At 40.5% G+C, this 27,495-nt stretch overlaps 1 protein-coding gene and 3 long non-coding RNA genes across 7 annotated transcripts; 1 reads left to right on the top strand and 3 right to left on the bottom strand.

The window, feature by feature from the left end:
• Positions 1 to 71: 71 nt before the first annotated feature.
• On the bottom strand, positions 72 to 1,289 carry LOC138635183 (uncharacterized). Its single transcript, XR_011312088.1, has 4 exons — positions 1,241 to 1,289; positions 998 to 1,139; positions 808 to 861; positions 72 to 638 (listed from the first exon to the last, which is right to left on the bottom strand). It is a non-coding gene; the product is annotated as an uncharacterized lncRNA (long non-coding RNA).
• Positions 1,290 to 2,471: 1,182 nt separating this feature from the next.
• On the bottom strand, positions 2,472 to 3,785 carry LOC138635177 (uncharacterized). Its single transcript, XR_011312083.1, has 2 exons — positions 3,580 to 3,785; positions 2,472 to 3,400 (listed from the first exon to the last, which is right to left on the bottom strand). It is a non-coding gene; the product is annotated as an uncharacterized lncRNA (long non-coding RNA).
• Positions 3,786 to 7,354: 3,569 nt separating this feature from the next.
• Positions 7,355 to 9,613, bottom strand: LOC138635178 (uncharacterized). 4 transcript variants are annotated; one of them, XR_011312086.1, is made up of 4 exons: positions 9,273 to 9,613; positions 8,515 to 8,611; positions 8,079 to 8,295; positions 7,355 to 7,893 (listed from the first exon to the last, which is right to left on the bottom strand). It is a non-coding gene; the product is annotated as an uncharacterized lncRNA (long non-coding RNA). The 4 variants fall into 4 exon arrangements; XR_011312085.1 differs by lacking the exon at positions 9,273 to 9,613 and adding an exon at positions 8,692 to 9,019; XR_011312084.1 differs by lacking the exon at positions 9,273 to 9,613 and having other exon boundaries at positions 8,515 to 8,676.
• A 1,577-nt stretch (positions 9,614 to 11,190) lies between these two features.
• On the top strand, positions 11,191 to 19,597 carry syt4 (synaptotagmin IV). Its single transcript, XM_069722546.1, has 5 exons — positions 11,191 to 11,535; positions 13,458 to 14,077; positions 14,201 to 14,524; positions 18,199 to 18,319; positions 18,729 to 19,597. Exons 1-5 carry the CDS (start codon positions 11,502 to 11,504, stop codon positions 19,046 to 19,048), a joined length of 1,419 nt encoding a protein of 472 aa, XP_069578647.1. The 5' UTR covers positions 11,191 to 11,501; the 3' UTR covers positions 19,049 to 19,597.
• Positions 19,598 to 27,495: the final 7,898 nt, after the last annotated feature.

A 27,495-nucleotide genomic window follows, 5' to 3' on the forward strand; every position in this document is an offset into this window, starting at 1 on the left:
AGAATATACCATCAGAAATCTTGGCTTCATGTGTCAGAGCTTCAAAGAAAGGAGGCAGCAGACAACAAAAGTTACTGCAAATTGTTTTTATTTTCAGTTGCATACTTCTGCTATATTTTGTGTAGCCTCCTGGATAACAAGGAGAATCACGGCAATCAACATCAACAGTAGCGAAAACAACAACAACAACTTCACACAAAGTGTCAAAAATGTATTTATTTCAGAGATGTTGCACATTATGCACTCGACTGCAACATGTTTTGTATCCTGGTCAACAGTAAGTTAGTCTTGCCTCTTTCATATTTGAGGTCATTTCACAAAAAAGCTTCACAACACAGTGCAGCCATGACAATTGTTAAAGACACACATGGAGACGGAACCTGTTACAGTTCATCGTGATCATCCTCCTCGAATTCGTCCTCCACCTCGATGTCCTCGTCTTCTGCAGCAAAGCCCCTCAACTTCCTGTCCATATAAATGTTGATTTTCTTCACCATGTGCTTTGAGATATTCAACATTTCTCGCACTGGCGGAGACTCATCAGATACCATCTCCATCAGTTCCACACTAAGATTGAAGCGCCCCAGTTGTTCATATAGTAATTTTGAGGTGGTTGCAAAAATCAACTTTTCCATTGCCTAATGATGACAAACAAATAATCGGTATGTCATCACAAATTAAGATAAAAATGTTACGATTTGCTGAACACACAGATGTGAAATGCAGTTTTTAGGTTCACTCTATTTGAATGTATTTATTTTTTGCTGCCTACAAACACAACAGACAGATGGAGGCTGGCAGACTCACCCTCTCTTTCTCTAATTCTTTTACAGCTTTCTGAAGAGTTTCCTGGAGCATTTCCTGAAATGTCCCAGAAAGAGCAAGTGAGTATGACGGTTACTTTAGCATCGCATACAAACAACCGTAAATGAAGACACTTCCACGAGCTCATGTTGACCTGCAATTACTGTAATAGTTCATCAGAAAAGAAAATTACCATTGGGAAATCTTCCGCCAGAGAAGTAGCGACAGATCCCAGACACAGCAGAGAGACGACTAGTAAAAGTCCACCAGCTACTCCTCTGCCTCTGGATAAAGCTGCTGCTGCCATCGTAGTTGAAGTTCAAACACTCTGTGAGCTTGAGAGAAAATGATACATCATGCATGAATGAGGAATTGAACAGAATCCTTTTTGACTTTGGTTTAAGTGGTAAAACAATCTTACTGTTACTGATCTTACCTGCTGGGTGGATCGATCGAAAGAGAGCTGCTGTACAGGTGACAGGTGACGAATGAAGAAATGACAGAACACAAATGCTTTATATCCTCCTGGCTCCACCTTGCTCATGTTACACGTGTGTGATTTGCCTCTTCAGTTTCATTTTCTTACAGAAAGTATTTGGCAGGTTCACTTTATGGGAAGTCACATGACTTTGTGTTGTGACATTAAACACGATAGAAACACTCAAACAACATTAAAAAAAACAAAAACAATTCTCCTTCGGGAATAATAAAGTAACTGTCTATCTATCTATTCCGGTAAAACATCATTTGCATCTTTATTGAGACCTCAATCTCTTTCTGGTTCCTCTTATCAACATCCAGGAAAGCCGCTGTGATGCACACAACACACAACACAGACACACACACACACACACACACACACACACACACACACACACACACACACACACACACACACACACACACACACACACACACACACACACACACACACACACACACACACACACACACCTTACCTGTGCTGCTGTGCAGGTGATGAATGAGGAAATAATGATGGGATGACACAACACAAAATGTTACTTGACACTCAGCCTGCTTCTTTACTTTCACTATCATTTGTCCATTTCACTTTACAGGAATTCCCCAGCATCACTTAGTGTAACGTCAACACAAACAGACGCCACTGTAAATTTGAAATGCAAAAAAGAAACTGATTGATGCCCCACCTTAAAGGCTACACCATCAACACAAAGGTGGCAACTGGTCAGGGCCATGCTTTCTCAGACCGAAAGGTGCAAAGTTCACTTTATTGAAATGTTAAGGACCTCAAAGCAGCTCGAAGGACTTTTCTTCTTACAATCCAGTATTACAGCCACCTTCATTTTTAGAAAAAGATTTTTTGCACTAGTCTCAAAATAGCTTTTAACTCCCAGAGCCTCAGCATTTCTAATGATTTCAGCAGCACGAGTAAAGATGTTGCTTGCAACAGTGAGGCTAACTTAGCAGCTTTTGAATGAAATATCTCTGCTTTATACTTTGGAGCGAAAGAAGACTTCAGACAACAGATTCAATGTAGTTTGTTCCCCACTTTATTTCAAAATCCCATCATTCATTGCCAGCTTGGGCATCTTTCTTCAATATTCTGGTTGTTTATACCAACAATACAAATATATTGTAGATTTAGCATTATACACATGATGATGTATGTAGTAACTTCTGAAACATTCGTGGTAAAGATCTTCATAATTTTATTATACAAAACATTACAAACAAGAGGCTGTGTCGTTTTTCTGTTGGATAAAAATGTAGTCATTCCAATTTCATCATACTCTTATGACATATTACATCACCCACATTTAGTAGTGTCGCTTCCACTGTCTTATATAGCAACATTGAATTTTTGGACTTTCCCATAAGTAAAACAACATTTTAGGCTTCAGAGCCTCAGTAATGATTTCAATCAGGAAAACACTCAAACAGCATAAAGCTCTAATCCTATGGTATTACTATGTTGTGTTTTAGCAGTAATACATTTTTCCACAATTTATTATAATACCGGGTTGTGCAGGTGAAAGTTTACACAAACCCAACTCTGGTATTGATTACCTTATGTAGTAGTTCTGCTGCATTTCAAGAGTGTTCGTATTGATACCAGACAGACATGTTACAGTTCATGGGGTTTCTTCTCCAGTTGTTTTACCACCTCCTTTATTGACATCAAATTAATTTGTCTCTCCTCGATTTTTACAATTTTATCATCGGTGTATTTTGTTATGTAACCCTTGCTTGCCTCTATAAATTCCTTCAGGTCCTCCATTAATTTCCCCAGTGGTGGAAAGTCGGGCACTGCAGTCTTGACTATTTTAATCGCAGGGTCAATCATTCTCGTAAGGTCCTCCCAGATGTCTGATATGAAGGCTCGGTCTAACATGTTGTTGGCCTGCAGGGAAAATATATAAAGTATTCTATTACTAAAAATACTTTCACATGATGTTAGATTATGTTTTTCTGTGCTTGTTTCATTCCATTATACATATGTATATCTTTACACATGGACTCCCAAGCTCCACATCCCCAACACAGAAACTGACTGACTTGCCTTGTTTCTCGCTACTTCTCGTTCTAGTTTCTTGAGGGTTTCTTTGACCTCTTCCTGCAAAACCAATGAACATCGACAAATGTAACAAACATAAATTGCGTTTGGAGCATGTGATCATGACAGCCGGTTTAACATGGTACACAACAACAGAGAGCAGATTGCAAAAAAAATATATAAATATGATTTTTTTTTATGATTAATTATTCAAAAAGAAAAGTCATGAAACAATTTACCAGTTTAGTCAGTGAACTTGCAAAGCCAACCAGACACATCAGAGTGACAATGAGGAAAAGGCTTTTGGTGACACCAGCCACTCCTCTGCTTCTGACCAACGCTGCTACTGCCATCTCTCTTCTGAATGAAACAGTCTGAGCTGAAATAATAGATTATAAAGTATAAAGAAAGAGTTGAATAGGAAGTTCACAAACTGAACTTTTTTTTTTTTACATTGTAGTGGGATTTGTTTGTTAAAATGTATTTCCAGTAAAACCCTCTTAGAGAACCACGTCGGTGATCTTACCTGAGCTGCTGAATGAAGGTGATGAATGAGAAATAATGATGCGATGACACAACACAACTGCTTTATATCCTCCTGGCTCCACCTTGCTCATGTTACACGTGTGTGATTTGCCTCTTCAGTTTCATTTTCCTGCAGAAAGTATTTAGCAGGTTCACTTTCTGGGAAGTCACATGACTTTGTGTTGTGACATTAAACACGATAGAAACACTCAAACATTAAAACCAAATTTAATTTTTTTTAGTAGTAGTAGTTTTTAGTAATAAAGTAACTATCTATCTATTCCAGTAAAACATCATTTGCATCTTTTTTGAGATCTCAATCTCTTTCTGGTTCCTCTTATCAAGATCCAGGACTGAAGCCGCTGTGACGCACACACGCACGCACACACACACACACACACACACACACACACACACACACACACACACACACACACACACACACGCACACACGCACACACACACGCACACACACACACACACACACACACACACACACACACACACACACACACACACACACACACACACACACACGACACACACACACACACACACACACACACACACACACACACACACGCACGCACGCACGCACACACACACACACACACACACGCACAATGATAGAGCATAATGTATGAAAAACGAATTGATTAGAAAGTTCACAAACTTGGACTTTTGCTGTGCAGGTGATGAATGAGAAATAATAATGGGATGACACAACAGAAAACGTTTTATATACTCCTGGTGTCACTTCCCATGCATAGCAGCTAGTGTGTGTGTGTTGTGTATGTTTGTGTGTTATGTGCGTGTTGTTTGGTGAACATGCAGAGCCTATTGTTCCTTACTTGACACTCAGCCTGCTTCTTTACTTTTACTTTCATTTGTCCATTTCACTTTACAGGAATTCCCCAGCATCATTTAATGTAACGTCAACACAAACAGACAGTAAATTTGAAATGCAAAAAAGAAACTAAACACATCAGAGTGACAATGAGGAAAAGGCCTTTGGTGACACCAGCCACTGCTCTGCTTCTGGCCAACGCTGCTGCTGCCATCTCTCTTCTGAATGAAACAGTCTGTGAGCTGCAATCATAGAACATAAAGTACAAAGAACGAGTTGAATAGGAAGTTCACAAACTTGAACTTTTAAAAAATGTAAGTGGGGATTCTTTTTTAAAATGTGGTTCCAGTATAACCTTCTTACAGTTTAATGTTGGTGATCTTACCTGAGCTGCTGTGCAGGTAATGAATGAGAAATAATGATGGGATGACACAACACAAAATGCTTTATATACTCTTAATGTCACCTCCCATACAGAGCAGCTAGCCTGTGTCTTAAAGTGTGTGTACGTCTGGATTGTTTGATGAACATGCAGAGCAGGTTATTCCTTTGTATCTACTTGACACTCACCCTGCTTCTTTACTTTTACCATCACAGGAGTCACATTTGTCCATTTCACTTTATAGTGAAATAGCAGCATACTATATCATAAAATTACAAATGTAAGACTGATAGAAGCCGTACAGAACAATGTGTTTGGATATCCTAACACATGCTAATGTAATGTAATGTTTGAACTTTGATTTCAAATGGAGTAATATCATAGTTAGCAACATGATATAGGGCTATGATCAGGAAGAGTTTGATGAATGTCTGGCATAAACATCAACCTCTTCAAGGCTGAGTTATCAACAAGGCAAAAGTGTTCACTGGTCAGAGCCACAAACTCTCAGACCAAAAGGTCCAAAGTTCACTTTATAGATTTTTTTGTAATTTGTTAAATTGCAATGTTGGCAGATATTATTGAAAACTGTTTCTACATAAACTGAAATGTTGAGGGCTCTAAAGCAGCTCTAAGGCGTTTTCTCCTTGACTTTTTGTCATGAATTGTGTGGGAGTCACAGTAATGTTTGTCATAATGGACACTGGACACCCCCTTTATTTTTTTCTCATGTATTATTTTTGTACTATTTTTATTGTGTTGGTTTATTACTTTGTCTATTCGCAACCTGATGTATGTTCACTTGCAGTAGCAACTCATATTCTAGTAGGTAAATTAATGGTTACAGTGAGTGAAGCTCACACAGGCACTTGGAGCATCTTAGAGGCCCTTTTGAGCAAGGCAGGGGGGCGTGTCCGTTTAGCAGACAGACAGCCCGCGGTACGAAGCCACATTAAGCGGATGTACTTTGTGTTTCTGTATGTCCACGTGAGCAAACGAGATGAAAAGATGTATTACAGTAGTGACACAGATGTATAACGCACATTTGAGAGTAAAGGACTGCGCGTTGTGTTTATACAAGAGTTATGTTGGAGTTTGGAAAGTTGAAATTAATTGGTGTGTTGTGTGAAACGGTGCCACACTTAGCAGTTTGCTAATGAGGAAAAAGTACGGTGAGTGCCTGTAGCCCGTGTTGTATGAGTGTGCAGAGCATCGTCAGTGTGAGTGTGTTTTAACAGCTGAAATGACGGCGGACGTTTGATGTTTTATGCACATTCAAGTGAACGCAAGTGTGTATAGTGTGTCCGCTGAGCAGGCAGACAGTATGAAGCGACATTGAGCTGATCTGCTTGTGTTTCCATATTTCCATTAAAGGAATGTTCAAAACGTATGCACACCTGGAAGTCTCCTTTGCGTGCCCAAGTGTGCAACAATAACTTTAGTAGTTTCTTCCTTTTATTTGTAATTATACAAATTATAAAGTAACAGAAACTGACAACTGCTGTAAAACTGGGACATGAAAATATACAGAGCGATCCAGACTAAGAGTATTCATTCTCATACATCATACACAATCAATCAGGGAAACTGGCAGTGTCACAGTGCCTTTCATTTATCCAGATTGTTCCCTGTAATACTCCCTCCACCCACCAGAGGTCCCTGGTCTATCTCTGTGCTCAGTGGGTTTCCTGCCACGCCCACCTCACCTGCTCCCAGTTCTCCAGTCTGCTCACCTGCAGCCACTCTGCAATCAACCCACTCAGTACATCGACCCCAGTCTGCCGCTGCTTGTTTGTTGGGTACTAAGTTTTGTCTTTCTGCAGTTACCCTCCAGTTTTAACAGAGTTCTGTTCTTTTCTTCTTTTTCTTTTCTTTTTTTTTTATCTGCTGTGGATCCTGCCCGGACTGTGCTCTTCACTCTCCCTTCTGCATTGTGTTCACCTCCCTGGTTTTTGCGTTGCTTCATTTTTGTGTGATTGATGAGGCTGAACTGTGATGCTTTATGGGTGAGTTACATCAATCCTGTAATCGTTTCTTAGTCCAGGGGTGGTCTGTCAAAGCTGTTTACTGTGCCAGCTGTGATGATTGTATTTCGACAAAGACTCTTGGCATTCCAAAGATATCTCGCGTGACTACACACATTAACACATTAACTGCAGCACTGTATACGTGTAAACAGAGGACGGTATAACTCGACGGCCCGAGTCGATGTTAGATGTCCGGTCTTCATATTTTAGGGCAGCAAAGAAAGGAGACAACAAACATTTCTATGTATTTATTGACGTTTCAAGTTGCTGCAAAATTTCATACTCTTGTGCAAAAGTTCAAATTCACACTTGATTAACAAAAAAACTATCATTGGACAGGAATAGCAAAAGCCAAAGAAACACTTTCGGCCACCTTCCTCGCTGTTTTTAATCAAACTTTTAAAAATGCTAAAAACATTGATTGCAATTTCAAAAGCATATATCTTTTAAGAAAGAGGAGATTTACAGATGCGGTCGATCCAGAGACACATGGAAGCTTTTACAGTTCAGCTTCACTCTCCTTAAAGTATGGTAGCATCAATGTCAGGATTTCCACTTTGTTTTCATTGTCCTCGATCTTTGCAGCAGCATCTTTACGCTCTTCATCCAGGTAAGTCTTGCATGCCTCCAGGTAGGCCTTCAAGGTTTTGGTGAGTTTCAGTGGTGGTGAAGACTCTTGTAATTTCTTCTCGACTTCTTCAAGCGCAGTGTCCATTAACTCCACAGCGGCAGCGATGACATCTGAAATGTAGGCACCCAACATTTGGCCTACCTAAAGGGGAAAATAAAAACAAATAAGTAAATGACTAATCTAATACTAAAAATACTTTCACATGATGCGAAATGATGGTTTGCTTTTTGTTTAAAACCATTATAAATCATTATATCAGCTACCGTTACACAGGGGCTCTCCAAACTACTCATCTAAACCCACAACATGGAAACGGACCGACTCACCTTCTGTCTCTCCGTTTCCTCTTGTAGTTTCTGAATGTTTTCACTGATATCTGTCTGCACGCTTAAGGTGTGCGTCTGTGAACTTGCGAGGCCAAGCAGACACAGCAGAGTGCAGATGAGGAGCAAGCCTTTGGTGGTCGTAACACCAGCCACCCCTCTGCTTCTGGTCAAAGCTGTTGCTGCTGCCATCTCTCTTCTGAATGAAACAGTCCATGAGCTGAAATAATAGAGCAGAGAGTGTAAAGGAAGAGTAAGAGTGGGGATGCTGTACTGCAGTTTGACTTGAATATAATATTCCTAAAGATCAAGTGGTCAAGTTCCAGTACAGTGATGTTACCTGCTGAGAGCTGCTGTGCAGGTGGTGAATGAAAGAAATGATGGGATGACACAACACTAAATGCGTTATATACCTGTGGTGTGCCCCAGCACAGCTCACCTGTGTCTTTAAATAAGCACGTCTGGGTTGTTTGGGGAACCAGCAGGGCAGGTTATTCCATCACTTGAGCTTCAGCTTGACTCTTTTCTTTTGTTTTCTGGAAAATACCAGCATCATTTAGTGTAACTACAACAAGCGAAATGCAAACAGTAAAATAGAAACCGATAGAAGCCTTACAGAACAATGTGGCAGAACAATGTTTGAGTTTCTTGAAGACATTTCATGTCTCATCAGAATCGGCTTTATTGGCCAGGTATGTTTACGCGTACAACGAATTTGACTCCGGTTGTAGCTTCTCTCTTGGTGCAAAAACAGACAAGACATAAATAAATATATATCCACCTAAGAAACAAATATATACACCTAAACACTGGTGCAATTGCAAATAGTGTTTTTTTTTTTAAGTCATGACAAAGGAGTGGCTTGAACTCCAACCCTTTTGGTTGAGAGGCATCAGTGCTAACCACTGCACCACTGATCTTCCCAGTAGATGGTCTGCATTGTGACAAATCTTTGATTCAATGCAACCACCAATAACTCCACCATTCACAAATATTCATTCAAATGCGACCGAAATTGACGCAGACATTCTTTAGATAGTGTATATATACGTGTTTTCAAGGGGGTCTGCAGTGATATTAAATATCTTCCTGTAATGTGCAGTGGATGCAAAAGTTTTTAAATTTCTCCAAATGTTTCAACTTCACTAAAAGTTGAATAACCATTAATAGCAACCTTGGTAAAGTAGAATCTTTTACCTGTTGAGTTAACCAGACTGTCTGTTGAGTCACTGGAAGCTCTGAGTGAACTCCGTGAAACACTTTCTCCGTCGCGACTCTTTCTTCAGCGCTGAAGACAGTCCAGCGGTCTACGACGCTGCTTCAGAGCTGGAAACAATTTCACGAGGATGCGGGTTTGAGCCCTGCTTAAGGTAATCTACATGGTTCACAGAGGGCGAGTCCCTGTAAGAGTAAGCCACACGGTTTCACGTTGTAAATGCAGTCATAGTAATACCAAACCAAAGGTCAACTACAAAACAAAAACCTAATATAAAAATCAATAACAAAAAATAAAGGGTGTGTCTAATTGTTCTTGGATTTCTGTCCAAACTACCACAAATTTTATCCCCCAGAATCCCATTAATACATTTGTATGACTTTTAAAACAATTTTTTTTAATTTTTTTTTTTTTTTATCATATTTCGGACGACATGCTATATAGTATGGACACGGATGCAGTGGTTAGAGCAGTTGCCTCAGTGAGAAGTAACTGGGTTTGATCCCCACTTGAGGCATGTGTGTGCAGGAGATTATTGTTTGAAGCAATGTTATTGTGCAAAATCATCATCTGGTACATCAACATCTCGATCCTCCTTCACAGACTCAATATCGCTGACAGAATCAACATGGAGACATTTTCCCTTTAAAAAAAAAAAAAAACAGTGTGAAGGAAAAAAAACGTGAATGTGTCAGGGAGCCCCTCTTTACACTTACACTCACATGTTACTGTACTGACTGACCCCTGACCTCACTGTCAGAGGGAACAACCCGAACTCCCTGATCAAACTCCTTCGACCCATAAAAAATTCCCTTGTCCATTTACTTTTTCTACAAGTTGATAGTGAAATAAATACATCTCTATGCGCAAGCATAATATTTCCCCAACAATAGCAGTTTAACTACACAATGTGCCCTGCGGTTGGCAAATGATAAACAGTTTTAATATATGAATAAAAGCAAAGTAGGACTTTACACAAACAAATATATTTCTTTACATAATAATTACACTACAGATAATGTTATATGCAATGTAAGAAGAGGCACACTCATTTCTGTACCTTGTTTTCAGGGAACATGTATTCTTTACTTTAAACACCAGGGGTCAGTGTTAGCTTTCATCAAATGTTAAACGTGTGACCTGTGCAGAACATTGACTTGTGTATGCTGTCTATCACAGCTTTTCATTTGTGTATTTTTATTTGTCAGTACGGTTTATAACACAGTGATCCACATAGTATCAGAAGGCCTCCTTTTAATGGCCCTATAGTAAAAAATGTGTGAGCAGTAGTGGTGTAGGCAAGGCTCTTGGACAACATGTGTAGCATGCTGTGTGTTGTTTCTTGTGTTATTGTTTGATTTGTGACTCCATAGAAACCAAGATGACACATCTGAACGGCGTCATCCTGATAGAATACATTTAGTATTAATGTATGTTCACTGGAGTATTATGTGTTATGATTATTGGGTCCAAGCACTCCACTGTTACTTTAATTGTTATAAATATAACAGAGGAAGGCATACAAACCTATCAGCCAAATTAGCACTTAGTCTATTGAAAGGGGCCCACAGTAAAACACATCCATTCAGCAGTCTTATCGAATAAGCATGTACACATGGGCGGCGCGCGCGCGCGCGCGCACACACACACACACACACACACACACACACACACACACACACACACACACACACACACCGTATCTCTCTCGGGGAGAGAGATACAGACAAGCAGTGTTCATTCCTGAACAATCAATCAGGGAAATTGCCAGGTCTGTGGTGCTGCTTTACCGGGGGTCCTAATTTCACAGCCAGCCTCCGTCACTACTGCGTCAGCACTGATGAGCTCAGCGTTACCGGTAGGGGGAGAGAGAGAGAGAGAGAGAGAGAGAGAGAGAGAGAGAGAGGGCGGTAGAAGAAACGGGGTGTTGCCGCCTCTGAGACTCACTCACGCATCACGGAGTACCAACAGCAGGTTGAGAGCACAGCGTCCCTCCGTCCTCCTCTCCGGGAAAACACGGCTGCTTTTCTTTTCTTTTCTTTTCTTTTTTTTTGAATTATTGAAGAGCCTTTATATTATCAAACATAATCAAAGCCGAGATATCGCGGAGACGTACTGCACCTCGGCATCAGGAGAGCGACTTGTCCGCGGAGAGAAGAAGAGAGCTCTGTGAAAGCAGACGGAGCCTTTCAGCACCTCGGACAGCAACCATGGCTCCAATGGTGGAGGATGGAGCTCAGCTCGGTGAGTCCGAACCTTCCTTAATATTTTCGGGCTTGATTGAAACAGACACGGTGTGAATGTGTAAGAAGCTGCTGGCAGCTTCTTCATCTGCTGCGTTATCCATCCCACGTGACTCATCTCCAAAGTGTCAGCTAGTATTACTCACTCATTTGTTGCTTTCTAATTCAGCCTCTTATCTAAATATTGGCTTGTTTTTAATAAGGTGTGTAGCTGTGAGAATTACTAATGTGAATAGTGGAAGACTTCCAGCCTCCATTTTGCAGCTATTATCAAACCAGGCAGCAGGGTGGGGGTCGGGACTTGTTTTATACGATATTAATATCAACAAAGTTAATTTATTATGTGCGTTATAGTTACCTGGAGTTGACTGGGTGTTACTATAGTACAGGGAAGCCTGTTTGTTTTCCTTATTTCCTCTTGGCTCAGCAGCTCTCGCTGCCCTCCCGTTGCCACATCCATCTGTCTGCTGTTGCTGCCTTGAAAACCAGTTTGCCCAGGACTATAAGATGAAATATTGATGAGCAAAAAGGAGAGAAAACACTATGTACTGCTGTGCTGTGATCTAAAATGGAAATGAGCCTACTGATCCTCCTATTGCTCACTCATGGATGAGGCTCATCAGAGGTAGTCTCTTCAGATGATGCTGCATCTACTACACATATAAAATTACCCTGCAGTATATAAAACAGATGTACACGTGAAACAGCAATTACATATAACTCCGAGATCTAAAGTGACAACACTGACATTCTTGTGAAAATGCATCATTTATCATTTAATAAAAGGGAATTATTATTTGTATTTATTGTTGCTGTGTGATAAAATAGCACTTGTATCAGAATAGCTGATAAAGTTATTATGTATGAAAAGTGTGGAAAAATGTTGCAGCACTAATTACCTGATGATCTTTGTGAACTAGAGCAGCTTTGAACAGATGAAAAAGACAAGTGATTAGCTACCGCCACCCTCTCTCTTAATGTGAGTGCTTTTCCACTGCTTCTCTAACTGCAGGAAATAGTCTGCATTTCCTCCATTGAAACAAACCTATTAAATAAAGCAGCATGAGAAAGCAGGTTGGTTGCTGTTGAGTCACCGTTCAGCTCAACAAAACAAAGACCTGAAGCTTTCAGTGGCATAATGTCTCCACAGTGATACCATAGGAGTACTCTTGAGAGGAATTGGGTCCCTAAATGCACCATCACTGTTGTGACTGAGAGAAGGTGGTTAAAAGTGGTGACCGTTTTCCTCTCTGAGATTGAGTTCAACTTCCTCTACTGTAGGTGGACTATAAATGAGTATATATACATGAACATAACACAGCCTGTACAGCCATGAGGGATACAGTTCTTTGCAAAAAACTAATATAAAAGGATCTATACAAATCTGATCTGCTGTGTAACAAGGGCCTAAGTTGTTGGCTCTCTTGTTCACAATGTTTTCTTGTGTTCGCATCGCTGCATGCTATTGACTGCTGGTGATGACAATCCTTATATTTGAGTTTATTTTGACACCAGATCTGACTTCAAACATTTCTTTAAACCTTTCATCCAGAAATCAGCTTGTCACAAATATGTTATGAGGTTTTCCCATCAGCTCATTACTTCTACCAGCTCTTTCCTCTTCTCAGTTCTATAACCATGTTTGCAATATGAGCGCAGTTGTGATGATACTTGACCAGAGTTTAGGCAGATTGTGTTGTTGTCATCTCCCTCTGAGTCCAGACTGCAGCCTGCGTCAGTCAGAAACACAAAATGGATTCAGTTGGTTCAAAAACCTCTGCTGAATTTGTGAACACTTCTTTTAGGGTGGTTGTTGAACAGTTAGTTGTTAGATAGTGTTTGTTGGTAGGTGTGGTCACATGTTTAATGTGTTTAATGTTTGTGTTTAATCTCTCTCTCCACTCTCTCTGTCCTCCTCCACAGTGGCGGTGCCGGCAGGTGTTGCTGTGATGAGTGTCTTCGGCCTTGTCTTCACTGTGTCAGCCTTTGCGTGGATCTGTTGCCAGCGTAAAAACACCAAATCCCAGAAGACACCTCCCTACAAGTTTGTGCACATGCTCAAAGGGGTTGACATCTACCCGGAGAGCCTCAGCGGCAAAAAGAAGTTTGCTGCACCTACCACCACCACTACCAACGACATCAGTAAAACTGACGTCAACGGAAACTGCCACACCGCGTCAACACTGAATCAGACTGGCACCGGTAAACTGGCGTCAAGTCCGAATGGTTCCAGACCAGCTCTACATCTGGATCTGGAGAAGCGGGATCTAAATGGCAACTTTACCACCAAACCGTTTCATCACCACCACCAGAAGGTGCGCAGCTCCCCGGACCTGGAGCTGCCCTCTCCCCATGCAGGGTTCACCCAGCCGGGTGTGGTTGACCGCCGTGACCTCCCCTCTCCGTCCAGCACCCTGTCCAGCCAGGCGCCCACCCCGGCTGTGGACAGGCCTCAGGGAGAGGAGAAGGAGGGTGGGCTCGGGACCCTCCACTTCTCTCTGGAATACCAGCCAGAGAAGAAGGCATTCATTGTTCATATCAAGGTACTGCATGTGTTGAGGTTGTTAGTGTGTATTTAGTGTCTATACAATATATTTTGAACAGAAAATTGTATAAAAATCGTTCCACAGTCATAACTGCTTAACTGATTTGACCTTTTGATCCAGGAAGCCCATGGTCTGACCCCAACTGATGAGCAGTCACTGACCTCTGACCCCTACATCAAGCTGACCCTGCTGCCGGAGAAAAAGCACCGGGTGAAGACCAGAGTCCTGAGGAAGACTCTCGACCCCGCCTTCGATGAGACCTTCAGCTTCTACGGGATCCCGCTGGCCCGGGTGTCGGAGCTGGGCCTTCACTTCATGGTGCTGAGCTTCGACAGATTCTCTCGTGACGAGGTCATCGGAGAGACTCTGGTACCCCTTGCTGGGATCGACTTGTCAGAGGGACGTGTCCTGATGAGCCGAGAGATTATCAAGAGGAATGTCAAGGTAAGATCTGGGCCAAATGTTGGAACCCTTCACTTTTCTTGTTTCAGTCATCTTCAGTTTAAATCGTTAACTGCTTTTCTTAAGAATATCATCCACATTTTACAGTTGTCTTCCCTCTCTGTCATTGTGATCAAATATATGCATATATATTATGAAATCCCTTCAAATTCTAAAATTGCTCCAATAATGAGTCATCATGTCTCCAATTATAACCTAATGTCTGCATCACTTGTTTCAAAAATTTCAAAGAAATTTCCCCTCGGGGATTAATAAAGTGAAATAAAAAAATTAAAAAAAAGCATTGCAGCAGAGCAGGTTAATGAAATATTGCAAACTAAAAAGGAAATGGTTCCACTGTTAATCAATATATAATTCAATCTTTATTTCAACCTGCCTTTTCCATTTGGTAAAATATGATTATATGTAAATCATGGCAATTGTTCCAAATCATCTAAATACAATCTGTATCTTAAAAGAAAGTTTAAAAATAGAATGTAATTGGTATCTCATGCAAACAATTTAAAGGAATTCATTTTATATTGGAGCTGTTAGAGAACGAAAGAGTCAGAAAAGAGTTCATATTAAATGAAGCCGGTGGAGAGAACAGACAGGAAGTGTATCACTCTCTGGAGACGGAGATGAGATCTGTTTCAACATTATGGATTTGCAAGCTAATGCTGCTGTTTGGAGATACATGCAAGTCTGTGGTGTTTCTTTTTCTTTTATTTGTTTCATCCGGTTTTGCTCGAGCTTATTTATCTCTCTTACTAAATTCACTCCCTAAATACCTGACAGGCCAATTGTGCCCAATCTGTGTCTACCTTAGTGACGATTCTTTGTAACCAAACAGCACCACATAATTAAAACGGTGATGCAGGGATGGCCGGTTTGAAACAGACTAATGTGCTACCACGTGGACATTTTTACATTCCCAGCAGTGTATTGAATAGCTGGAGAGATATCCACACCACACCGTTATGGATCTGTGGGCAGGTGGGTCAATAGACTTCTGCTAGTTAGTTCCTGGCATCCGTGAGGACCACCAACGTACGGGAGCTTGTTTCCTTTTTGCTTTTAGAGGAATTTCATGTACTGTAGTAACAAGCTCACCTGTTGAGAAGGGAGTTTCTATACTGGGCTACAGTGTGTGTACAGCATGTCTATACATCCTGTGAATCTCTCTACATGGACTGGTACTAAATGGTTTGACCGTACTGTACATGAGCATCTCTTAGATTTCATATCAGTGTAATCATAGATTTGTGGGCTGATATTATCCTCTGCAGAGCTCTTCTAAAATGGAAGCTCTATGCCTGCGAGATGGAAGCGGATATGTTCACACACATTTGTACTCTCCCAGGAGGAATGCAAGCTATCTGTAACATCTTTAATGATCTCTGATACAATATAGTACTCCAGAGAAGTGCTGGGAAATGCAAGTCAGATTCTGAGAAGTACAGTATAAAAGCTTTGTTCCCTCTCCACTAAACTCTCTTCACATTTTTATCATCAAGAGGATAATATTTCCTAACCTCCCTTCTGCACTTCCCACGCTGAGACTAACCATATTTTCTCGATTTCTTTTCTCATTTGGGTCCCAGAGGACACAAATCTCATACTTCTGTTATAGGGAGCAGACTGAGCCTGTTTTTGTGCAGTCCATGACAGATTGTTTCAGAATCTATCATATTGCTTTGTAGTGCGTTATTTCTGGATTATTTTGTTGAAATCACATGGTCTCCTTCATTTATTTACTGTGTATTATTTTATCTTCCTCTAAATGGGTATTTGCACTGGTTCCTCTGCAGAATGAGAGACATTATTAAATGCAAATAAAAGTGCAAAGAATCTGTTTAGATGGATTGATAAGGGACAGCGAATAAAGATTTATTCAGTTTTACATCCAGTGTTCACTGTTCCAGTATTTTCAATATGTAATTATCTCTATGAGACATCTATGTTGTTCTGTCTCATGAGCGGCAGCCCTTTGCTAACAGGGTGGTGGCTCCCTTTGTCTGCCTGGCATAGATTTTGTCTCGCTGATTTGTGTGTGTCACTTCATGGGATCAATGCAGCATACAGCAGCATGGCCACCGCCCTGTTTTCACCTTGGAAGTAATAACTACAGTTTTTGTGTGGTCACTTAGTTTCCACGGAAAGAATAATATAGAATCACATTGGCTGCACACTCACGTTTGTATAAAATTGCCCGTCAGGTCTGTGTGCTACTTCTCATCGCCATGACAACCATGAGCAGAGGTGTGAAATCCCCTTGGGTGTGATCACAGCATCTCAGGCACCAACCTTCTCGGGTGTGGTCACAGTCATAGATGTGTGAGTGGAGCACTGACAAAGTGAAAGCTGTGTTGTCGAGAGGATCAGGGAGCTTCTTAATGACACGTTTTGTGCTGGTTAATATATGAAAGACATCACATAAGCAGGTGAGGATTTAACTCATAACCACACAGTTGTCACGACTACCACGATATTATTGTAGCTGATTATTAGGTATTTAATTTGTATTATTATGATTTTCCAACCCCTATATACCATTGTGTTATTGAATACATATATTTATGTCGTAATCCTGGACACATGATATCTAATATATATAAATATATATATATAAAATATATATTTTATATATATATATTTTTTTTAGGATACAATTTGGTTTGTTTTGGTATCATGTTGCAAAAAAAAACATGAATCAATCTCTGTCTTCCTCAATCACTGTATGGATGTATGTGCTGCAGTGTAAAACAATTTTTTTTATTGGCCTTGGTGCATACAATTGCCACAAATGCCCTTCAGACATGACATATCTCAAGTGACAGAGTAAAGTCGTTGAACAAACAGATGACCATTTCCCAGCATGCCTTCTGTCTTTGTAACGTTTGAAAATTAAGCAAACAAATTAAAGAGGTGTAGGTGATGCGTAGAAATCATATTTATTTTCAATAAAACATGCAGTTTTGGAACTTTTGACTAAAGGCAAATAAATTTAGCCTATATAATAATCTGTGACTCAAAACCATGAATCCTAAAAGTGAGAAGGTAGTGTATAATCTGCCGGCTTCTGTCATGCAAAAAGTGCATTTTGGAACTATTAAAGTCCAATCAGCAAAATTAGCTTTGATTACACTGTCTGTTGTTATATAATTGGATATGTGCAGGTGAGGGAACCATGGTGCTGACCATAAATGGGTGTGTGGCTTTTGTGCATACTATATGATCCTGCTGGCATCATACAATGCATTTTCTTTTGTAAATTGTATCTACTAAAATTTATTTACTGAACAACATAGCAATATATTGTACAAATGTATTAACACAGCTATTCAAATACAGCCTCTATGGCAAAATGCAGTGTCAGGATAAGTGGAAGGTTCTCTGTAGAAATGAGAAATAAACATCTTTTGACGTGTGTGTGTGTGTGTGTGTGTGTGTGTGTGTGTGTGTGTGTGTGTGTGTGTGTGTGTGTGTGTGTGTGTGTGTGTGTGTGTGTGTGTGTGTGTGTGTGTGTCGGCTCAGGTCTTGTTCGGAAGCTGAAAAATCTGAGTGTCTTTGTCTCCTTTCAAACCCGCCATCTCTCCTTGTGTCACAATTTTGTTGGGTTTTTAACCCCTACTGTTCCTCCCACGACCACTCATGCATTTCCCTTCTCTCCACAGAAGTCCTCAGGCCGAGGCGAGTTGCTGCTCTCTCTGTGCTACCAGTCCACCACCAACACTCTGACCGTGGTTGTTCTCAAAGCTCGCCACCTGCCCAAGATTGAAAACAATGGACCTACAGGTACGAAGACATCCAACTGAACCTTTCAAAATGCAATCCATGTGTGCATGCACCTCCTTCCCCAAAACCACAAACAGATGAGACCAAAGTCATTTTGCTCTTCCTGCCATGCAGCTCAGACCACTTTAGATGCTGTGATAGTTCCCATAATGACACCGCCACCACACCAAAGTAATCTGATCAGGATGTGATAGAGAGCACTTTAGTGACAAGTACACACACACATACACACAGAGTGTTTACACAGCCAGCCTCTTTTGTCCTCATCACCAACATCCATCATTTCCACTCTATTGATCGCTGTATTGATCTGTCGAAGGAATAGTATGCCACTCTGCAGCTGCTGCAGGGAGGGAGGGTTCCTCTGTCTTGACTTTTTTCTTCTGCTGTTGTCATCCTTCTTCTCTAGATTCTTACGTCAAGGTGAACATGTACAATGGAAAGAAGCGTGTGTGCAAGAAGAAGACCCACGTGAAAAAGTGCACCCCCAACCCGGTCTTTAACGAGCTCTTTGTCTTTGATCTGCCCTCCGAAGAGGGCCTGAGGGACACCAGCGTGGAGTTGCTTCTGCTGGACTCAGACACAGGCAACTCGCGCTGCCCTAACACCGTTATCGGGCGCCTGGTGCTGGGCATGTCGGCGGCGGGAACCCCCGGTGAGCACTGGAGGGAGATCTGCGACCACCCGCGTCGCCAGATCGCCAAGTGGCACGCCATGTCGGAGGATTAGACAGCTGGGGTGTTGGTGGATCCTGTCATCCATATCCGATCTGGTCCAACCACGAGAAGGATCGAATGAGGATGTGCGGGATCTGATGTAATGCTCGCCAGTACTCATTGAACTTAAGGGAAAGGGGGTGGGGGGTGGGGTGGGGGGCACTTTGATGTTGTTGGGAGGATCATTTCAAGTGATGTCATCATTCAATCAATCATTCAATCACTTATCTTTGAAGTTATTGGGGTTCAGCGGGAGGGCGGGGCATGACAAAGGGAACCCTGTAGCTTTAAACGATCCCAAAGACTGTCACAAAAATCACCTGGTAACATGCAACATCATCTCCATGGCAACAACGAATTGTCACTGTAAAACCGTGTGCAGTGCAGAATGTCTTAAATGTCGCTATTACTCTTCTTTTCTTCCTCTGCTCCTTCTTCTTCTCTTTCTTCAGCTCTTCCTCCTATAAATAGTAACCTATAGTCCATCATATGAAAACCAGAATGAACCACATCTGACAACGCTGTAAAAAATTTGGATTATTAAAGTTAATTTTATATGACACTTTTTCTTCATGAAGATGTAGATTGTTTTTATTTACGTTCTGTTGATTTGTCCTCTTCTGGTTGATTTGTTGAACATGTTTTGTAAGTACAAGTGGTATTTCATATATCATTCTTTCAGGACATGAAAGCCTAAATTAGGTGGTTTGAGAACAGACTGGAACAGACTGAGTGCATTGGGGACAGTAACTGCGTGTGTGTGTGTGTGTGTGTGTGTGTGTGTGTGTGTGCGTGCGTGCGTGCGTGCGTATGTGTGTGTGCGTGCGTGCATGCGTGCGTGTGCCCAGGACTTTCGAAAAGAAAGTGTTTGTGCTGACGCAGCTGTGCGACTGTGTGAGTGTGTTAGCTTTAGAGAGGTGTGAGTCACACAATGTTTACTGTAGGTGTTTTGTCCCCCTTACTGTGAGCACAAAGACAGCTGAAATGTAAATGTATGTAACTTACTATAAAATATGGCAAGTTCTGAGAAAAAATGACTTTGAAGTTTTATTTCACATGACTGTCTGTGATGTTAGATGTGTGTGTGCGTTTGCGTGCATGCATGCGTGCGTGCGTGTTCGTGTGTGTGGATATTATTACCACCAGAAAAGATTTCAGTTGTTTGAAGGTTATTCTAAGAATTTTTTTAATCATATCCAATTTCCCAATTCGCCATAAAAACTCGTGTAGGACATCCTTGTCAAAGGTAAAATGATGTCACCCCTCAGCCACAGGGATGACATCATTCAGCCACTTTCCAAGTATGATGTTATAACCGCTGATTGGCTAAGTGCTCGGGGATGAAGTCATCATGTCTGAATTTAATATCAGCTAAGTGGTTCAGAGGGAGGACAGCTGCCTCAGCAGGCTTAATTCTTTCTTTCTTTCTTTCTTTCTTTCTTTCTTTCTTTCTTTCTTTCTTTCTTTCTTTCTTTCTTTCTTTCTTTCTTTCTTTCTTTCTTTCTTTCTTTCTTTCTTTCTTTCTTTCTTTCTTTCTTTCTTCTTTGATTTTTTTCCTTCTTTCTTTCCTTCCTTACCTCCTTCCTTCCTTCCTTCCTTACTTTCCTTTATTTCTTGCTGCTCTTTCTGTCCCTCTCACAGCCTCCTGTCTTACACTGAGTTACATCAGGTGTTTGATAGTGGAGCCTCTGCAGAAACAGGATGTTCTGTCACTGGGTACTTTCTCAGTGGTTTTGACTTGTGAGGTCATTCTCTGAGGCAGGTTTCTATTTTCAACTTCGGCTGTCATCCTTTGAAGCAATAAAGTAGGCCTCTGCAAGGTGCATCCGCCTGTTCTCATTTCTTCCAGCCAAGCAGGTCTAATTAAGACATTGAGGTGGTTTGTGTTATGTTATGACTTATTGTTTTAACCATGCAGGTTCAGTGCATGGTTCCTGCTCAAGGGCATTTTGGCATCTGTGTCTATAATTAGCTGATTGGAAAGCTTCATTTCATGTTGAATCTCTTGAGTCATAAATAATCTCACTGCACTGTAAAAAACCAAGTAAAATTCTTTCGTCATAAATTAAAATGACAAATTGTTAATCTATAGACCTTAATTTCTGGTTTGTCATTTCTGGAAAAGGCAAAAAATACATGAACAAATGAAGAATAAAATAAATAATGCCAGAATGTAAAATACAGCCCTCCTTTTGCAGGCTTCCCCCCTGTTGTCTCTGTCTTCTTCCCTTACAAGTTGAGACCCAAACAGAGTTAAAAGGAAGGTGAATATTTCATTGACCCAAAGGACAAAAGCAAGATTTAAAATCAAAGCTAATGCTGAACCATGTATCATAAGTTTTAGGGTATATTCGTATTTGCACTTTAGAAATACATTTTAAAAACATGTTTGAAGAAGTGTTGTAAAATAATTTTCAAACTGTGCTGACATATTCATTGACTTCAATGTCTTGTAAACAATTTCATCCAGACCAAATTCTACTTTTACTTTTGTCTGTCTCTCATTTTATTAGGCCTATGTAACTGTCATTATGCATCCTTTTACTGTCCAGAGAAATCAAGCTACATAATATAATAAAAGAGTGAAGGCTGGAATGTGGCTGAACCATTAAAACACACAATTATTTCCAAACAGAAAAATATGGAAATAATAAGAGTCAGGGTGAGATATTTTTCAAAAGATCTCCAGGTTATTTGTTGATAGCAAATGTCAGTTATTATGCTCCAAACAATGACTGTTTTCATGCTCCAAACAATGATTGTTTTCATGCTTTAATTTTGTGTTTTCCCATTGATTTAAGAGTCAGACAGACAGATAGTGCAAGAGTAAATGCCCCCTCAGCCTTTCTGAACCGCTGCTGCTTTAATGACGTCTTTACACACAGAAACATCCACACGACCACCATGCTTAGTGCCTGTGTGAGTTTGTGTGAGTTTGTGTGTGTGTGTGTGTGTGTGTGTGTGTGTGTGTGTGTGTGTGTGTGTGTGTCACACACACACACACACACACACACACACACACACACACACACACACACACACACACACACACACACACACACACACACACACATACAGGCTCTGACACACATGCCCTCATGTTCAATAACATGTTAACCATCAAGAGACTAACATGAGCACCAACGAGCTCAAGTCAATCTAATTCAGAGAGATGAGTAGTAATATCACATCAATAACAGCAGTGTGTGTTGTTTGCCAAGAATACTGAGAAAGCAGAGAAACTATGTGTGTTTCCATATGATTGTGTAAAGGAGAGAGATTTGTCCTAATTAGGGAACTTCTTGGAGATCATATGAACCAAATTAGATATCTCTGTTCTTCTTAATGTCCCTCTTCGCCACGGTTGAGAAACAATCCTTTTACTATAAATCATCCTGCTCTTTTTTTACTGCTACGCTCCCATGCTTTTAGTGATTAAAAAGAAAAAGAGTCTTCACTGTTGAACACCAGAAATGCTGCAATAGCCTTGATTTTTGGTGAAATAGAGACTCAGCGCAGGGAATTTAAAGATAAAGGGAATATTATAGCCTTACTGGGCTGCATCTGCTTTGTAAATCCATTACTCTCTCCTTCTCACATCGTTTCTTAACTGGCTCGTTTTAAACTAGTAATTTACTATACTGGATTGCACCATGAAAGTATAGGCTATAAATATTTTGAACCAGTAAAGCCTGTAGCATAACACTATAATTACACTGTGTTGCTATTGTGAGATAAAACTTAAAACTCTTCCCACTCATTATAAAACAGTGACTGGACAGATGTGTTGACCATATTTAGTGAGATCTCTTAGTTTGACCAAATTGCTAAGCTTACAGTGCTCAGTATGTAAGACAGGTCTAAAGCCCTCCTGGAAAAGATTAATTTACAACGGGATGTGATGGAACGAGGAGAGGACCATTTTCAAAGTGAGAGTGCAGAAGTGGAGGAGGATATAGATAGATGGCCAGAGGAGGTGAGACAAGGTGTCAGACAGCCTGACTGCTAGAGAGGGAGGTGTGGGAAGCAGTGACAGAACACCATGTTGATCTATAAGGCAGAGAAGTGAGGGGGGGGGGGGTGAACTGAGCACACAGGAAGAGTTAGTTTGCTGAGGTACATGAGTTTGCAGGCCACCGCCCGGGTGTGGATATTTGAGGGTCATTTGTGAATTATATAAAGAAGGTAAAGAAGTGGAGAGGCTGAGACATTGACTGACTGCAGTGGAAAGTGGAAAGGAAATATTCAATGACTTGAACTTGTGAAGGACAGAAAGATGGCAGGACAGTCAATAGTCCTTCAGATCGAGTGATGAAAAGAAGAATCTTGAAATGCAATTACAATACAAAGAACTCTTGCATTGCTTGAATTAGTCATACTCTAATTGGTATAATCAGTATATTTGCAATTGTATGCATGGAGTAGTACTGTATATGGCTTAATAAATCAAACCTTTCCCATTAAAATCAGAATTTATTTTCATGATCACTTTATTTTCAGTGTAAACATTATTATATATCCGTACCTTATGGAATACTTTTTTTTAATTTTTTAATTTTTACATTGTAGGCATGAAATCATTATTTTATATTCCAGCAAAAATGATCATGATGTGCTTAAACACACATCCTTATTCTATATAATTATTAAATAAACATCTGTTATCTAAAAACTACAGTTTTTCCCATCATACTTTCTTTGCTTCTCTTATAACGAGGTGCCAATCTGTGAAGTGTCTTTTTTTTGTCAACAAAGCGTCTTACAAGTATTACAAGACATAATAATAACCTTGATTTGTTTGTGTATGTGCCAGATACACTATTTCAGATCCAACATCTAATTTCCTGCAACATTTCAACTCAAGGATGCTCTGTTGTGATGACGGCAGAGGGAACACAGCTGACACTGTAGAGAGGGAACTTATATATACAACCTGTTATCAGTGAAGTATCTTCACCTGCGGCATACTGTAGCAGACAGACGCAGACAGAGAGAGGGAGGTGGAAATAGTGAAGAAATTAAAAAACACAAATAGCAGAGATAAAGCAGGAAAGGGCATATAGTGTGTGTGGGGGCGAATCTTCAAAGCAGAAAATGAAATATTAATGGAAACAACATTCTTACATAAGACTCTATTAGAAAGTGTTTGATGCGTCGCATGATCCTGAACATCTTTGTTCCCACTCACACTTATACAGAGAAAGGGAAAGGAGGGACCACTGTATACTGTAAAACAGCAGATGAACAACAACGCGAACAACAACAACAGTGTACCTTATGTGACACTATGGCTACAACAACTCCAGGCATCACCACTGCTGTAGCTCAACAGGGAAACTAAAAGACAATATAAAAGACAATATGATTTCTTAAATTTAAGTGGGGAAATTTTCTAATATTTGGACATTTGGAAGGCTCCCCCTTGTTTTAGAGGAATTGACTGTGCACTGGATGCATTATTTGAGTAAGTCAGCCTTTTTACTAATAGACTCCAAGCAGCTGCATGTCTCCAACTGGGGGTAAAGGGCTTTGTTTCAGGCTTGGAAGGTATTTATTGGCGCTTTGCATATAGTTTGTAAAATGTTCCTTGTGTATATTTATTTGCTTTGTGTATTCATTGCGAAGTTCCTTAAAGTGTAATATGACTGATGACCACTAGGGCCTATCTCCAGAACCCCTCTGGTTCCATTACATTCCCATTAAAAAAAAATGATTTGAACTTTTCTTATGATTTTTAAAGGTAATACATTTTTGCTCAAGTTATTATGATGCCATTAGCTACATTCATGTCTTCTGATTAGTGGTCTGGTGGTCCTTGTGAAAATAATTCTATCATGAATTAGATATTAGGCCTCAGAGAGGTATGTTTGGGGGCGTGCCTGATTTGATTGACATGTCGAACATTCAGTCAGGTTTCCAGGATAAGTGGGTGGGTTCTCAGTCAGATACACCCCTCGTTCCTCCCCAGCTCACCCAAATATGGTCACTTCTGGCTCCAAAAAACCAACATGGCGACAACGTCAGACTCAAGGCTTCAAAAAGACAATTCATAAAACAATGGGTGACGTCAAGGTGAGTTGTTGCTTCGTACGAGCCCCTTTTTCTCCATCAAGACCATTACCTGCAGATAGTCTTTCAGGCTTTCCTCAGCCACCAGTTAAGGACCCTTATATTGGCTTTCACTTAAAATAGGTTCACATTTGGTGATATTCCAAAGCCTTTTGCTAATCTCGTGTCAAATTGATTTCTCAAATCACTGCATGCCCAACATACTCTAGTTGTAGTATTAGTGTATAATGGTTCCTTTCTGTTTACATTCAAAATAAAGATGAACTTTTTTTCATCTATGGTAAGATTCAGTGCAGTCTGAGTCACAACCATTATTGTCCTCCCGCTCCTCTTTAACACCATCTCTGTGTCTGTCTGTGCAGAGAAATCTGTCCCCAGTGCCCTGTGGGATGGAGCGGATGAGTCATTGTGCAAATGACCTTCACTGATGCAGACAAATTAAATAAGTTTCACTGAGCCTCCTTGACGTATGCTCAGCGTGTGCTGTGTACGTACTTCAGACGCATATAAAAACCATTCTTTGGTCCAAACTGTCTGATCACAGACGGTGAAAATAACCATAACATACATGAACATAGACACTAATTACCTCACTTTAATGGGGACTGAAGGCTCGTTACTAGTCAGAGAGCAGAGAAACAGATTAGTTCGAGGTTGATGCCATTAGGGAGAAAAAGCCTGACAAACAACAACTTTTACTGCTTGAGAAAATAGAGCAGAACATGTGGCAGACAGAAAGCCGCTCCTCATTAAAAGGCTAGTTTTAAACTCTTTATCTTGTTTTCATTTTGCAACATTTAATTAGTTGGCGTGATGACCCGTGAAGGGAGTGGCTTAATTTGAATACACCATTAATCTGTGATAGGCATCCTTGTTTTGTAGAGGGCTGAAAGTCTGCAGGCTTTCCTTCGAACCAGCAGGCAGTCTCACAGTTTAACAGCCCTGCAAGGAGGAACTCATCAGCTGTGTTGGTGTTTGGTTGGAGTTAAAAGCTGCAGATTCTGGGTGGCTATACTTTTGATAAAATGAAACAATACAGTGTACACCCATCATCTATGTATTCATATACAAAACACATTTCCACAACTATGTGGCTGCAAAATGGTAAGCATCCAGGTTATGGAACATAACTGATTTTTAATGACCTTTAGTAGCAAAAACTTTTGAGGCATCTCTAAAATCTTTAGGAATCACCTTATTATGGACACATGAATGGACCAGTGGACCAAACAACTGACTGGACCCATCCATAAGTGCACTATGTTTTTACTCGTTTATTTATTTGCAGATATTAAAGTTAAACTCCAGTTTTTCACTGGAGCAGAGCAGGTCCTTACAACGTCATTTGGTTTTAACCATATCCATAATATTCTATAACAGTCTCCTTTTTCTTCTTTCAGTAGTTTTTATATCTGCAGACCGTGCTGTCTAAAAATGTAGACACCATCAGGTTCTATCTGTGATTACAGACCGCGGGAGCTGCAGACACCCAACTCGCCTCATCTATTGAGCAGACAGGGGGCTGACATTATGGCCTGTCTTCAGACAAAAGTGAGCTGCCACGTATTCGGTCTTGAGACATCTGTTTTTTGGTCTCCATTTGGTCTACTCTGTTTCAAGACAGGACTTTTAGTTATTGTCATTGTTACAATCATCATCAATCCAAGCAGAAATATGTCATAATGTTTAAATAAATATATATGTTAATCTTCGTTTCACCATAACGATAAGATTTAGCCATCGCCCAGTCCTAAATGAGGATCAAGCCAATTCCGAACAGTCAGATAGATAATAGATATCCAAACATTTTGAAAAAAAACAACAAAAAAAACACAAACAAACAACAACAAATGAGGTAAAAGACAAAAAAAATCAACACAAATAATACAAAATGAAATTAAGACACAAGACATGTTGTTATACATCAGATCTTCATTATAATTGCAGTTGAAAATGGTGTATGTTTACAGCTTTTCAAACAGAATTAATAAGGAATATTGTGCACCTCTGGTAATTAACCTATAGCTACCTGTAGCTTGTCTCTCTCAGTGGTAAAATCCAGACAGAACATAGACTGCTGGAGGCTTCAGTCAATGAACAGGACACTCCACCACTCCAACCAATCAAGACAGAAAGAATGATCAAGTGAAGGAGCCATCTGGGTTGCTGTGGCAACGGCATGAAGGCCACAGGTGCCTCTCCTTGTGAATGGCAGCGAGACGAGATGGACAACAACATCCTGTTGGGTTTACAAGACAGAGCCGATAAAGCTACAATCACCCGGGGGCTGGAGAATGTGTGTGTGTGTGTGTCTGCGTGTGACATAAACAAAATGTTTAAAAAAAACAAAAAAAGGCCCACCGATCTCCTGCCTCAACATTACCTTTGCTG

Source organism: Brachyistius frenatus, unplaced genomic scaffold (assembly GCF_029030835.1).
Source record: "Brachyistius frenatus isolate BFR_SWC_R1_liver_20210118 unplaced genomic scaffold, ASM2903083v1 Contig_295, whole genome shotgun sequence".
In the NCBI taxonomy this organism is placed as follows: domain Eukaryota; kingdom Metazoa; phylum Chordata; class Actinopteri; family Embiotocidae; genus Brachyistius; species Brachyistius frenatus.

Excerpts from the sequence above, each read along its gene's own strand:
- syt4 (XM_069722546.1), top strand. The coding sequence starts at position 11,502 with ATGGCTCCAATGGTGGAGGATGGAGCTCAGCTCG. Across the intron at positions 11,536-13,457 it reads GGAGGATGGAGCTCAGCTCG|TGGCGGTGCCGGCAGGTGTT; the intron begins GTGAGTCCGAAC and ends CCTCCTCCACAG. Across the intron at positions 18,320-18,728 it reads TGAAAACAATGGACCTACAG|ATTCTTACGTCAAGGTGAAC; the intron begins GTACGAAGACAT and ends CTTCTTCTCTAG.